This window comes from Rhinoraja longicauda, chromosome 3 (assembly GCF_053455715.1).
Source record: "Rhinoraja longicauda isolate Sanriku21f chromosome 3, sRhiLon1.1, whole genome shotgun sequence".
Taxonomy (NCBI): domain Eukaryota; kingdom Metazoa; phylum Chordata; class Chondrichthyes; order Rajiformes; family Arhynchobatidae; genus Rhinoraja; species Rhinoraja longicauda.
The window spans coordinates 46,760,122-46,772,410 of record NC_135955.1 but is presented as its reverse complement, the minus strand read 5'-3'; the positions used below and the strand labels follow the sequence as shown (position 1 = coordinate 46,772,410).

At 40.5% G+C, this 12,289-nt stretch overlaps 1 protein-coding gene across 3 annotated transcripts in view; it reads left to right on the top strand.

Annotated features, from left to right (window-relative positions):
* LOC144591976 (SWI/SNF-related matrix-associated actin-dependent regulator of chromatin subfamily A member 2-like) overlaps positions 1-12,289 on the top strand; it is a 99,832-nt gene that overhangs the window by 57,816 nt on the left and 29,727 nt on the right. For all 3 annotated transcript variants that reach the window (XM_078396070.1, XM_078396071.1, XM_078396072.1), the window contains 6 exons: positions 542-655; positions 4,930-5,037; positions 7,579-7,665; positions 8,201-8,247; positions 8,937-9,103; positions 10,800-10,963. In XM_078396070.1, the coding sequence (XP_078252196.1) occupies positions 542-655; positions 4,930-5,037; positions 7,579-7,665; positions 8,201-8,247; positions 8,937-9,103; positions 10,800-10,963 (687 nt within the window). The remainder of the gene's footprint in view (positions 1-541; positions 656-4,929; positions 5,038-7,578; positions 7,666-8,200; positions 8,248-8,936; positions 9,104-10,799; positions 10,964-12,289) is intronic.

The following is a 12,289-nucleotide window of genomic DNA, read 5'->3' as shown; positions in this document are numbered from 1 at the left end:
AGCGTTGCTCCCAGGCAAGGGATCGCAGGCTCCGATGGTAAGTCCACAGCCCCATTGTTGGGCTCAAAGTCAGTCTCGAGCAAGGCCGCCAGCTCCATGATGTTAGGCCGCAGAGCAACCGGAGATACGATCCGGAAAACAATCGCATCTCCGGCAAGGTAAGAGATTGAGAAAAGTTTCCTCTGACCCCTTCCCCCACCCCTCACATAAAACAAACTAGAGAACATTAACACATTCTTTTTAAAACATACTAAAAATAACAAAAACATGAAAAGACAGACAGACCGTTGGCAAGGCTGACATCGCTGACTGCACCACCCGGTGATACCATTCATATGTTGTCTGTGTCTACATTTTCTCCAGATTGGTAAATCTGTGTTATAAATGTGCCATGGTTTCAACTCGAAACGTCACCTATTCCTTTTACACTAGAGATGTTGTCTGACACGTTGAGTTACTCCAGCTTTTTGTGTCTATCTTCGGTGTAAACTAGCATCTGCAGCTCCTTCCTAAACCAAATCCCTCTTTTTTTTTTAAACAGGTCGACCTAAATGAGGAGGAAACTATCCTGATCATTCGCCGTCTTCACAAAGTGCTTCGTCCTTTCCTTCTGAGGAGATTGAAAAAGGAAGTGGAATCCCAGTTGCCAGAAAAGGTTCCAACATTTTCTTTAGTGGCTTGGAGAAACCGAAAATTGGTCATTTATAACATGGCCTCAACAATTTATTAGAAGAGTGTGTTTCAGATTTCCACTACCCTTGTGTACTTGAGCTGTAATCGAAAAGAAAAAAAAACCTGCAAGATCAACATTTATCACCATCCCTAAATGTCCTTGAAAAGATGAAGCTGAGCCAACTTCTTTAGCCTCTGTAGGCCTTCAGATGATGATACTCCCACAGTGCTGTTGAGTAAAATCCCATGAGTTACATCCAGTGAATGAGTAATTGCAGTGCTTTTATAGAGGGGTATACAATGTATGGCAGTGAGTGAGGGAAAGAATGTTTGGGGTGGAGGATGTGAGGCCAATCAGGCTGGTTGCTTTTCCAAATGAGGAGTTTTTTTTAAGTGATTGAAGCCACTCATTCAGACAAGTGGAAAGTGCATTATGGTACCCTTGCTCTATGGCTCATGGTGTATTGGCTTTGCTGTGGCTTGGTATGAAATGATTTTTACAGGAAACCCAGCATCTGACCTGCTTTTGTAGTTAGACAATAGACAATAGACAATAGGTGCAGGAGTAGGCCATTCAGCCCTTCGAGCCAGCACCGCCATTCAATGCGATCATGGCTGATCACTCTCAATCAGTACCCCGTTCCTGCCTTCTCCCCATACCCCCTCACTCCGCTATCCTTAAGAGCTCTATCCAGCTCTCTCTTGAAAGCATCCAACTAGTTCTGGTATTTATGTGACCAGTCCAGTTGAGTTTATGGTCGGAGATGATTACTTTGAGGTTGATCTTGGATGGCTTACCAATTATGATCCTATTGAATTTCAAAGGGAGATGGTTAATATCTCTTCTAAGAGATGGTCAAATACTGCTTATGTAGCCAATTGCTTTCACCTCACTTCTGTAATTCAGCTGTTTGGTCCATGCTTGGCTCAGGAGCACAGCATAACTCCCTGAAATTGGTAAAACAAGTAGATAGAGTGGTAAAAAAGGCATATGGTATGCTTGAATATAAGAGCCGGGAAATCACAATTCAGCTTTGTAGGACTTTGGTTAGATTACATTTGGAGTGTTGCCTTCAGTTCTGGATCGCCCAAATTCAGAAGGATGTGAAGGCTCTGGAAAGGACACAGAAGTTTACTAGAATGATGCCTGGATTAGGGATTTGGTTTAGTTGAGAGATAGTGTGGAAACAGGCCCATCAGCCCACCAAATGGGACTGACCAATGATCACCAGCTCTATTCTCCACACTAGGAACAATTCTATCACTAGCTCTATTCTACACACTAGGAACAATTGACTTGTAAACCTGCACATCTTTGGAATGTGGGAGAAACCTGGAGCACCCGGAGAAAACCCACGTGGTCACGGGGAGAGCATACAAAGTCTGTACAGACAGCACCCATAGTCAGGATTGAGTCCGGGTCTCTGGCGCTGCAAGGCACTAATGCTACCTTCAGTCTGAAGAAGGGATTTGACCCGAAACGTTACCCATTCCTTCTCTCCAGAGATGCTGCCTGAGCTGCTGAATTACTCCAGCATTTTGTGTCTATCTTCGATTTTAAACCCGCATCTGCAGTTTTCTTTCCGACACACCAATGCTACCGCTGTGCCACTGTGCTGCCCTTATTAGTTAATAGGATTATTGTTTACAAAGAGGATGGACAGACTTGGACTATTTCATCTGGAATGCCGGAAGTTGAGGAGAGACCTGATAGAAGTACAGTGCCCTCCATAATATTTGGGACAAAGACCCATCATTTATTTATTTGCCTTTGTACTCCACAATTTGAGATTTATAATAGAAAAAATCACATGTGGTTAAAATGTTTCACCATGTAGAAATTACACCAGTGTTTATATATAGTTCCCCCCATTTCAGGGCACCATGATGTTTGGGGCACAGCAATATCATGTAAATGGAAAGTAGTCATGTTTAGTATTTTGTTGCATATCTTTTGCATGCAATGACTGCTTGAAGCCTGCGATTCATGGACATCACCAGTTGCTTGGTGTCTTCTCTGGTGATGCTCTGCCAGGCCTGTATTGCAGCCATCTTTAGCTTATGCTTGTTTTGGGGGCTGGACCCCTTCAGCTTTCTCTTCAGCATATAAAGGCATGCTCAATTAGGTTCAGATCATAGAAACATAGAAAATAGGTGCAGGAGTAGGCCATTCGGCCCTTCGAGCCTGCACCACCATTCAATATGATCATGGCTGATCATCCAACTCAGTATCCCGTACCTGCCTTCTCTCCATACCCCCTGATCCCTTTAGCCACAAGGGCCATGTCTAACTCCCTCTTAAATATAGCCAATTAACTGGCCTCAACTACCTTCTGTGGCAGAGAATTCCACAGATTCACCACTCTGTGTGAAAAAAAACTTTCTCATCTCGGTCCTAAAAGACTTCCCCCTTATCCTTAAACTGTGACCCATTGTTCTGGACTTCCCCAACATCAGGAACAATCTTCCTGCATCTAGCCTGTCCAACCCCTTAAGAATTTTGTAAGTTTCTATAAGATCCCCCCTCAATCTTCTAAATTCCAGCGAGTACAATCCGAGTCTATCCAGTCTTTCTTCGTATGAAAGTCCTGCCATCCCAGGAATCAATCGGGTGATTGACTTGGCCACTCAAGAATTGACCATTTTTTAGCTTTGAAAAACTCCTTTGTTGTTGTTTTCGCAGTTTGTTTGGGATCATTGTCTTGCTGTAGAATCAACCACCGGCCGATGAGTTTTGAGGCATTTGTTTGAACTTGAGCAGATAGGATGTGTCTACGCTTCAGAATTCATTATGCTATTACCATTAGCAGTATCAATGAAGATAAGTGAGCCAGTTCTTTCAACAGCCATACATGCCCAGGCCATAACACCCCCACCACTGTGTTTCACAGATGAGGTGGTATGCTTTGGATCTTGAGCAGTTCCTTCTCTCCTCCATACTTTGCTCTTGCCATTATTCTGATATAAGTTAATCTTCATCTCATCTGTCAACAAGACCTTTTTCCAGAACTGTGGTTGCTCTTTAAGTACTTCTTGGCAAACTGTAACCGGGCCATTCTATTTTTGCGGCTAACCAGTGGTTTGCATCTTGCAGTGTAGGCTCTGTATTGCTGTTCATGAAGTCTTCTGCGGACAGTGGTCATTGACAAATCCACACCTGACTTCTGAAGAGTGTTTCTAAACTGTTGGACAGGTGTTTGGGGAATTTTCTTTATTGTAGAGAGAATTCTTCTGTCATCAGCTGTGGAAGTCTTCCTTGGCCTGCCAGTCACTTTGCGATTAGTAAGCTCACCAGTGCTCTCTTTCTTCTTAATGATGTTCCAAACAGTTGATTTTGTATAAAAATGGCCTTTGTTAAAATCTGACAATGTGCACTTCAACCACATTGGTTTTTTTTTTCCTATTACGAATCTCAAATTGTGGAGTACAGAGGCAAATAAATAAATGATGGGTCTATGTCCCAAACATTATGGAGGGCACTGTATATACAATCATGAGAAACATAGAGGGAATAAACAGAACCTTTTTTCTCGGGATTGAAATATCAAGTCCTCTAGGACATGACTTTAAGATGAGAATGGCAATGTTCAGAGGAGATGTGCGTGGCAGGTTTTTTTAAAGAAGGTGGTGAGTGGTGATCGTTTGTCGACGTGAACTCGTTGGGCCGAAGAGCTTTCCACTTACCACGATAAAGTATAAAACTTGTCAAGCACCTTGCAACTTATTATCTCTAGAATAAGGTAGGCCATTTGATTGGTACTTCATCAAAATCGAGTGATTCCCTCATCACCATTGCACAGTATGTTCCATTTACGAAATGCACTGCACTTACTTCCCTGGGCTACTTCACAAGTACCTTACAAACCTACAATGTCTGCCACCATGAAGGATAAAGGCAGCAGGGGCATAGGAATACTACCTGACTACCTGCAGATTCCTGTCAAAATTGCACACCATACTGACTTGTAAAAATATTGCCAGTCCTTCATTGTCGCTTGGTCTAAAACCTAGAACCATGTCGCCAACAGGATTGCAGGAAGAAGCTCTCAACTAACTTTGGGGGCAAAATGGGGCATGGGAAATAAATGCTGGTCTTGCTAGCGATGCCCACATCCCAAAAATGAGCTAGGAGATATTAGAATTTCATTCTGAAATGTCGTCCATTTAGAATCAAACCAAATTTGCTATTTTTTAAATTTTTGCAATAAATAGATTTCATTAATTTTTTTAATGCAACAAATTAAATTTGATTTTTAGGTTGAGTACGTCATCAAATGTGACATGTCCTCTCTGCAAAAGGTTCTGTATCGTCACATGCAAGCTAAAGGAATTCTTCTAACTGATGGCTCTGAGAAAGATAAAAAGGTACGAACAGGTATTGTTCCAGGTAGTAAGTCATACGCCTGCATGCCGATGCTTTGCGCTTGCTCGTTAAGTGAGGAATAATTATAAAGCAGTTCTGTTAAATTATTAAACAGAACAGATTTTACTTGAAGGCATATGCAGTGAAGCTCGAGTGGGAACTTAATGTGTTGTAATTGCCAGTTGCATCCAAAGTAAACACCACCCAATTGTTATAACTTGTAATGTTTGCTGCACAGAGAGGAGAACAATTTTAACTTCTCTAGTTTAAAAAGCCTGAATCCTGGTAGTTTTAATAATGACAAAGTCTGTAAAGGCTTTCATATGATAGACATCGACTTCCAAAATATCATTTGCAAGTGGTCAAAGGGATGTAATCATAGAGGATTGCAATAATCGTGTAAGTATTTAGTCTGAAGTTTAGAAAGCGGCAAATTTGCAGTGAAAGCTGATTCTGAGAAATGGAGGGAAAGAATTGAGTGTTGGTTGCTGCAGATTGACGGTGCAATTTACACATACCAAATTTTGGGGGAGATTTGGAAATTGACTTGACAAAAAATATAAAACAAAAACAAAATACTGTAAATCTGAAATAAGAACAGAAAACGCTGCTTATCTCGTTGAAGGTTTTCAGCAATTTGTTTTTAAATAAATTTATTTAAGTGGCACACAAAGATGTATTGAATTGCTACTGCACTTACAGCAATAGCAAAGGAATGAACATTGTATTCTTAGATGTTTTATAGGAGGCTAAAGGAGTAAGAAATATACAGAATAGATAAGAAAATTAGGAAAGCCATGGAAGGAGCAGTTAGATGAAACAGTTTAAAATCTCTTCATGATCCATTATTTTGATTGTTTTTATGGGGTAGTCTGAAGGAACGATCGTTAAAATGCGGAATGGATTTGCCAAAGTTAGGCTTGTTGCTATAGGTTGTGCTTCTAGAACTGGCACTGAAAGGCCAGAGCAAAATGAGAGAGACAAACGAAAGGATGCAAGTTTATAGGAGAATGTGAGATAAGTATAGGGTGAGGCCATGAATTGATTTGATGATGATTCTTTAAGATGAATGGAAATCTGTATAAGATACAAGGGATGGGAAAGATAAGCATGTGTGTTATGATGTAGGATGTTTGCTGTCATGGGAAGTGTCATACAGCACAGGATGAGGCCAAACATGTTTATGCCAATCAGCATCTACCTATCTACCTACTGGCACAAAATTGCAGCGAATTGTGGACGCTGCCCAGACTATCACACAAACCAATCTCCCTTCCATTGATCCCATTTATACCCCCACGCTGCCCTGGCAAGGCCAGCAGCGTAATCAAGGTCGAGCTGCATCCTGGCCATTCCCTCTTCTCCCATCGGGCAAAAGGTACAGAAGTGTGAAAACGCACACCTCCAGATTTGGGGACTGTTTCTTCCCAACTGTTATCAGGCAGCTGAACCATCCTACCACAATCAGAGAGAAGTGCTGAACTACTATCTACCTCATTAGTGTCCCTCGAACTATCTTTGACCGGACTACTGGCTTTATCTTGCACTAAACGTTATTCCCACATCATGTATCTATACGCTGTGAATGTCTCGATTGTAATCATGTATTGTCTTTCCGCTGACTGGCTAGCACACAACAAAGGCTTTTCACTGTACCTCTGTACACATGACTATAAACAAAACTGATATACAAATCCTTTTCACAAGAACATGGACTGTAGTTTACTATGCCTTGGCTATTCATGTGCTCATTCTGAATGCTGTGAAAGTACTTCACTGCCATCTCAGGCAATATGTTCAGGATTGCACCCACCCTTTGGGTGAAACAGATTCTTCCACTGATTCCTACTCAACCTTATTCCCTACTGTAAATCTCTGCTTTTTGGTCTTGCATAGTCTCTCCCATGAGGTAAACGTTCTTACTGTCCACCATGTCCATGTCCCTCATAACTGAATATCTCTCAACGGAATCCATCTCCTCTGCACCTCTCTCAAAAGTGTAGTAATCAATCATTTTATTATAGTATGGCAACCAGAACTGCATATCACTGTAGTTCAAGTTGGTTTAATGAATATTTCTGAATGTTTAATTCATTTTTTATTGTCAGATATATATGTGTAATACCAAAAAATATTTACTGGAGCTGTTGTTTTTTGGACAGAACCTGAGAGAAAGATGGACTTAATGTTTCAATCTCCGTATTTCTATTTGTTTTAACAGACCTATTGGTCTAAGTAGTGTACAGACAATTATTTTATAATTACTAATTCTACAATTTAATTATTACCTTCTGGTTCTAGATGGATAAAGTGACAAACAGGCTGCATATTTGTCGGGATCATGTACCTCTAATGTGTTATCAAAACACAATTCACAATAAATGTTACTAACCTGGCTTGCACTTTTACAAACTTGAACCTAAGTGAAATTAATGTTGTACTTGTCAAATAATTTCTATTAATATATGCTTGTGGGTTCAAATTTTACAGGAGCAGTAGCAATTTATTTTTGATTTCCTTTAATTGCTTCTGTTTCCCTACAGGGTAAAGGTGGTGCTAAAACTCTCATGAATACCATAATGCAGCTCAGAAAAATATGCAATCATCCCTTCATGTTTCAACATATAGAGGTAAGTTCCCGATGTCACTGAATTTTTCTTACAAGATCATGAGGGGGATAGAGTAAATGCATAGAGTCTTTTACCCAGAGTAGGGGAATCAAGAACCAGAGGATATAAGTTTAAGTGAGGGGGGAGGGATTTAATATGAACCTGAGGGACAACTTTTTTTACACAAAGGGTGATAGGTATATGCAACGAGTTGCTGGAGGAGGTAGTTGAGGCAGATACTATCACAACGTTTAAGAAACACTTAGACAGGTACGTGGGACTAGTGTAGATGGGGGCATAAGCGAGTTGGGCCAAAGGACCTGTTTTTCATGCTGTATGACTCTAAATACAGAGATGGAGATTTCTATTTGTGAATGATGGGTACTGCAGATCAGAAAATAATTATGAATATAGCCAAATTATAATATCTTTATTTCTTAGGAAAGATTACTCCAAGATCCTCCTCCCCAACTCCTTACAGTAAATGCTGAATATGCTAGAAGTATATAGTTTTTCATTGCCCAGTGCAGTGACTAATTTTGTTTTGCTGTTGCAGGAATCTTTTGCTGAACACCTAGGTTATAATGGAGGACTCATTACTGGGTGAGTAGTGAAACATACTGGATATGTTTTGATAATATCAATGGAACTTTAAAATTTTGCAAATTACATTTAAGATGGCAAACTTGCCTTTTAATTGAACCTGATTTAATATGTTTGTATCACACGTCTGGGGTTAACTGATGTTTTTAAATGAGCTCATATGTAAAGAAAATGATCCTTTGATCATTAGTGCTATCTTTGTCAGGCGGGCGTCTGTTTTTCCTGCGTTATATAATAATAGGGAAAGCTAGTTTGTCTTAAAATCACCTTGTGAGATGCTAGAATCTTCAGCAACAAAACTGATTCAGGATTTGCAGAAGGACCTATACCTGAAACATAGTCTGTTCATTTCTATTCACAGATGCTATCTGACCTGCTGAGTTCTTCTGCATATTGTTTTTTTGTTAAAAAATTATTTTACTGGTTGTTGTGTTACAATGGGGGGGGGAAAGACAGTCCCATTTGTCCCTGATAAACTGCAGTTTAAATATTTCACTAGCATTTGTTGAAATAATTAAGGAGGCAATGAGTTTCAATATTTGTCAACTTATTGGCTTACAGTAATTAACCAATTTCTCCTCGGTTGTAACGTTCGACATGCCTTTATTTAGATTAAATTTTAACATTTAAGGCATGCTGCTTACCTAACTACAATATCTGCTGATTTTTTTCCATTACTTTCTATTTAGTCCTGACCTATATCGAGCTTCAGGAAAATTTGAATTATTGGACCGCATTTTGCCAAAACTGCGAGTTACTAATCACAGGGTACTGCTGTTCTGCCAGATGACCTCATTGATGACCATAATGGAGGACTACTTTGCATACAGAAGTTTTTCGTATTTGCGACTCGATGGTACGTTAATGTTACAGAACTTGAACCCAATAACCGAAATAGCGTCGTGCCATTCTGATTATTGCCTTTGAAAAACAATTTAAATGCACAGACCAAATTTAGTAGGAACTAGTAAACTTTCCTTTAATGCTTGTGTAGAATTCCATACAACTTCATCAATTGTTAATAGAATTTATAAATTTATAAATTGGCATCATTAAGTTTTTAAATACAAAATTATTCCAGTGGAACAATATTTTGCCTATAAGATTCCACTCTGCTCTGGAAGGTTAGATAGCATGGGATCCAGAGAGAGCTAGTTAACTGAGTGCAGAATTGGCTTTATGGGAGGAAGCAGACAGTGGTGGTGAAAGGTTGTTTTTCCGACTGGAGGCCTGTGACAAATGGGGTGCCTTGGGGATTGGCACTGGTTCATTGCTTTTGTGGTATATATCAATGATTTGGATGAATATATAGAAGGTGTTAGTAAGTTTATGGATGACACTAAAGTAGGTGGTATTATAGACTGTGAAGATGGTTATCAAAAATGAGGAATGGCTCATGGAGTTTAATGCAGATAAGTGCGAGGTTTTGTATTTTGGGAAGTCAAACCGGGAACAGTATGGGCCTCAGGAGTATTATTGAGTAGAGGGATCTATGAGTACAGGTACATATTTACCAGTGATGCCACTTTCAAGAAACTAAGGTGGTAAAGATGGCTTTTCATTAGTCAAGGTATTAAGTAGGGATGTTGTATTACAGTTGCACAAGGCAAAGGTGAGGTCACATTTGGGATACTGTATTCAATTATGGTCACCCTATGATGGGAAGGATGTCATTAACCTGGATAGAGTGCAGAAATGATTTACAAGGTCATGGCAGGACTGGGGCTTGAGGTATAGAGAAAGGTTCGGTGGGCTAGGATTTTATTCCTTGGGGAGCAGAAAGCTGAATGGTGATCTTATAGAGATGAATAAAATAACGAGAGGCAAAGATGGGTTGAATGCACAGTCTTTTACCCAAGATAGAGGAATCAACCACCAGGGGACATTGGTTTAAGGTGAGAGGGGAACAATTAATAGGGATCTGAGAGGCAACCTTTTCACTCCGTAGGTGGCAGTTGTATGAAACAAGCTGCCAGAGAAAGTAGTTGAAACAGTTACTGTAACAGCACTTGTAACAGACTTGGACTGGTATGTGGATAGGAAAGGTTGAGAGAAATATGGGCCAAAAGCGAGCAAATTGAACTAATTTGGATCTCAGTTGGAATGAACCAGTTGGACCGAAGGGCCTGTTTCCTTGCTGTATGTTCTATGACTCTAATATTCATTTATGAATACTAGATTTTAATCTTATTTTTCTAAGATGTCCTGTCAAAACAAATTCTTTGACTTTTTGAAATCTGTGATGAAAACCTTTACCATCTATTAAGAACTTGATAACACTCTTGCAAAGTGGGTTATTTTGTTTCTTTTAAAACAGGATTATTTATTGAAAATCAAAACTTGAAGGCTTTAGATATAGACTTTTCATTTTCTTTCTTGGAAGATTAGAAATTCATGTTACGGGAAGGATTTAACATAAGAAGCATTTACTTTGTGTCTATATATACACTTGTAAAATGCCCGTGATCCTGAGTTACTTTGAAATGATCTTTGATGGTACTGACGATGTGTGCATTTTGCTCTTGAATTCTCCATGTTTTATCTGTACACAGGAACAACTAAAGCAGACGACCGTGGTGCTTTATTGAAAATGTTCAACGAAGAAAACGCCAAGTACTTCATATTCTTGCTGAGTACCCGCGCCGGTGGGCTTGGTCTGAATCTTCAAGCAGCTGATACTGTTGTCATTTTTGACAGTGATTGGAATCCACATCAGGTATGAGAATTATTTTGATGCAAAGATCCTAAGCCACCTACAGCTTGAATGGTGCCTATTTCTCTATCAACATGGAAATAGGCCCTTTGACCCAACTTTTCCATGCCAACCAAGTTAGCGTTGTTGGCTAGTCTCTGAGAAACTATTTCCCATGCACAAAACCTTGCTGACTACTCCTAATCAGTTCGATTCTATCCAAATACTGATAGACCCTGTTCTCCTGAATCCCCTCCAACAACTTTCCCACCACAGGCGTTATCTGTCTGCAGATACCCGTCTTTGCTGCCCTTCTTAAATAACAGTACAACTATAGCCCTCCAGTCCTCTGGAACTTTACCTGTGACTTAAGATGATGTAAATACCTGCAAGGACCACTGCAATTTCTTCCCCAGCGTACCACACAGTTCAACGATGTTCTTGGTTTGGGGATTTCTTCACCTTAAAGTGCTTTAAAACCACCAATACCTTCTCTTTGATAATTTGTTTATGGTCTGAGACAATGCTGCTTGTTGCACTTCCTTCTATGCCTTGACTGCCATCCCAATTGCACAGAGTTGCACCCCGCAGCTCTGCTCTTGCTCCCCTTCCCTCCAGTCACAACAGGGACAGAATCCCCTAAGTCTTCACCTTTCACCCCATCAGCTGTCACATACAGCACATAATCCTCCAACATTTTTGCCACCTCCAACGGGATCCCGCCACATCTTCCCATCTCCACCCCTTTCCACTTAACGCAGAGACCGTTCCCTCCGCAACTCCCTGGTTAACGCCGCTTCCCACGCAGTACCTTCGCCTACAACTGCAGGAGATGCAACACCTGTCCCTATACCTCCTCCTTTGACTCCGTCCAAAGACCCCGATAGTCCTTTCAGGTGAGGCAGAGGTTCACTTGGGTTCTCCAAATAGGTGACTCTGTTGTACCTTATTTGCTGCTGTGCCTTTCAATGAGCCAAACAAATAACAGTGCTCTTTGAAACTTTCCTGCTGCTGTGCTCTGCTCTGCCACCTGGCTCGAAACACAGTAGAAAAACACCTTTGTAATTTTCTGGGCTTCTGCAGCAATGAGCAGAAATAAATATCTCCTGTAAAGTAAATAACTACAGCAATAAGGAACATGCTTTTAAACTTTGAATGCACTTGAGCTCTTATGACTGCCTGGCAGACCTGACCCCTGAAATGCGGGCATGATAGGGGTGGCCTCCATTGTGCTGGAAAACATGATCGCCAGTGAGGCCTTCAGGTAAGACTGAAGCATTGGGTCATGCTACCTCTCTTGCCTCCATAGCATCCTTCTGGCCAATGTACAGTTGTTTGAGAACAAGATCA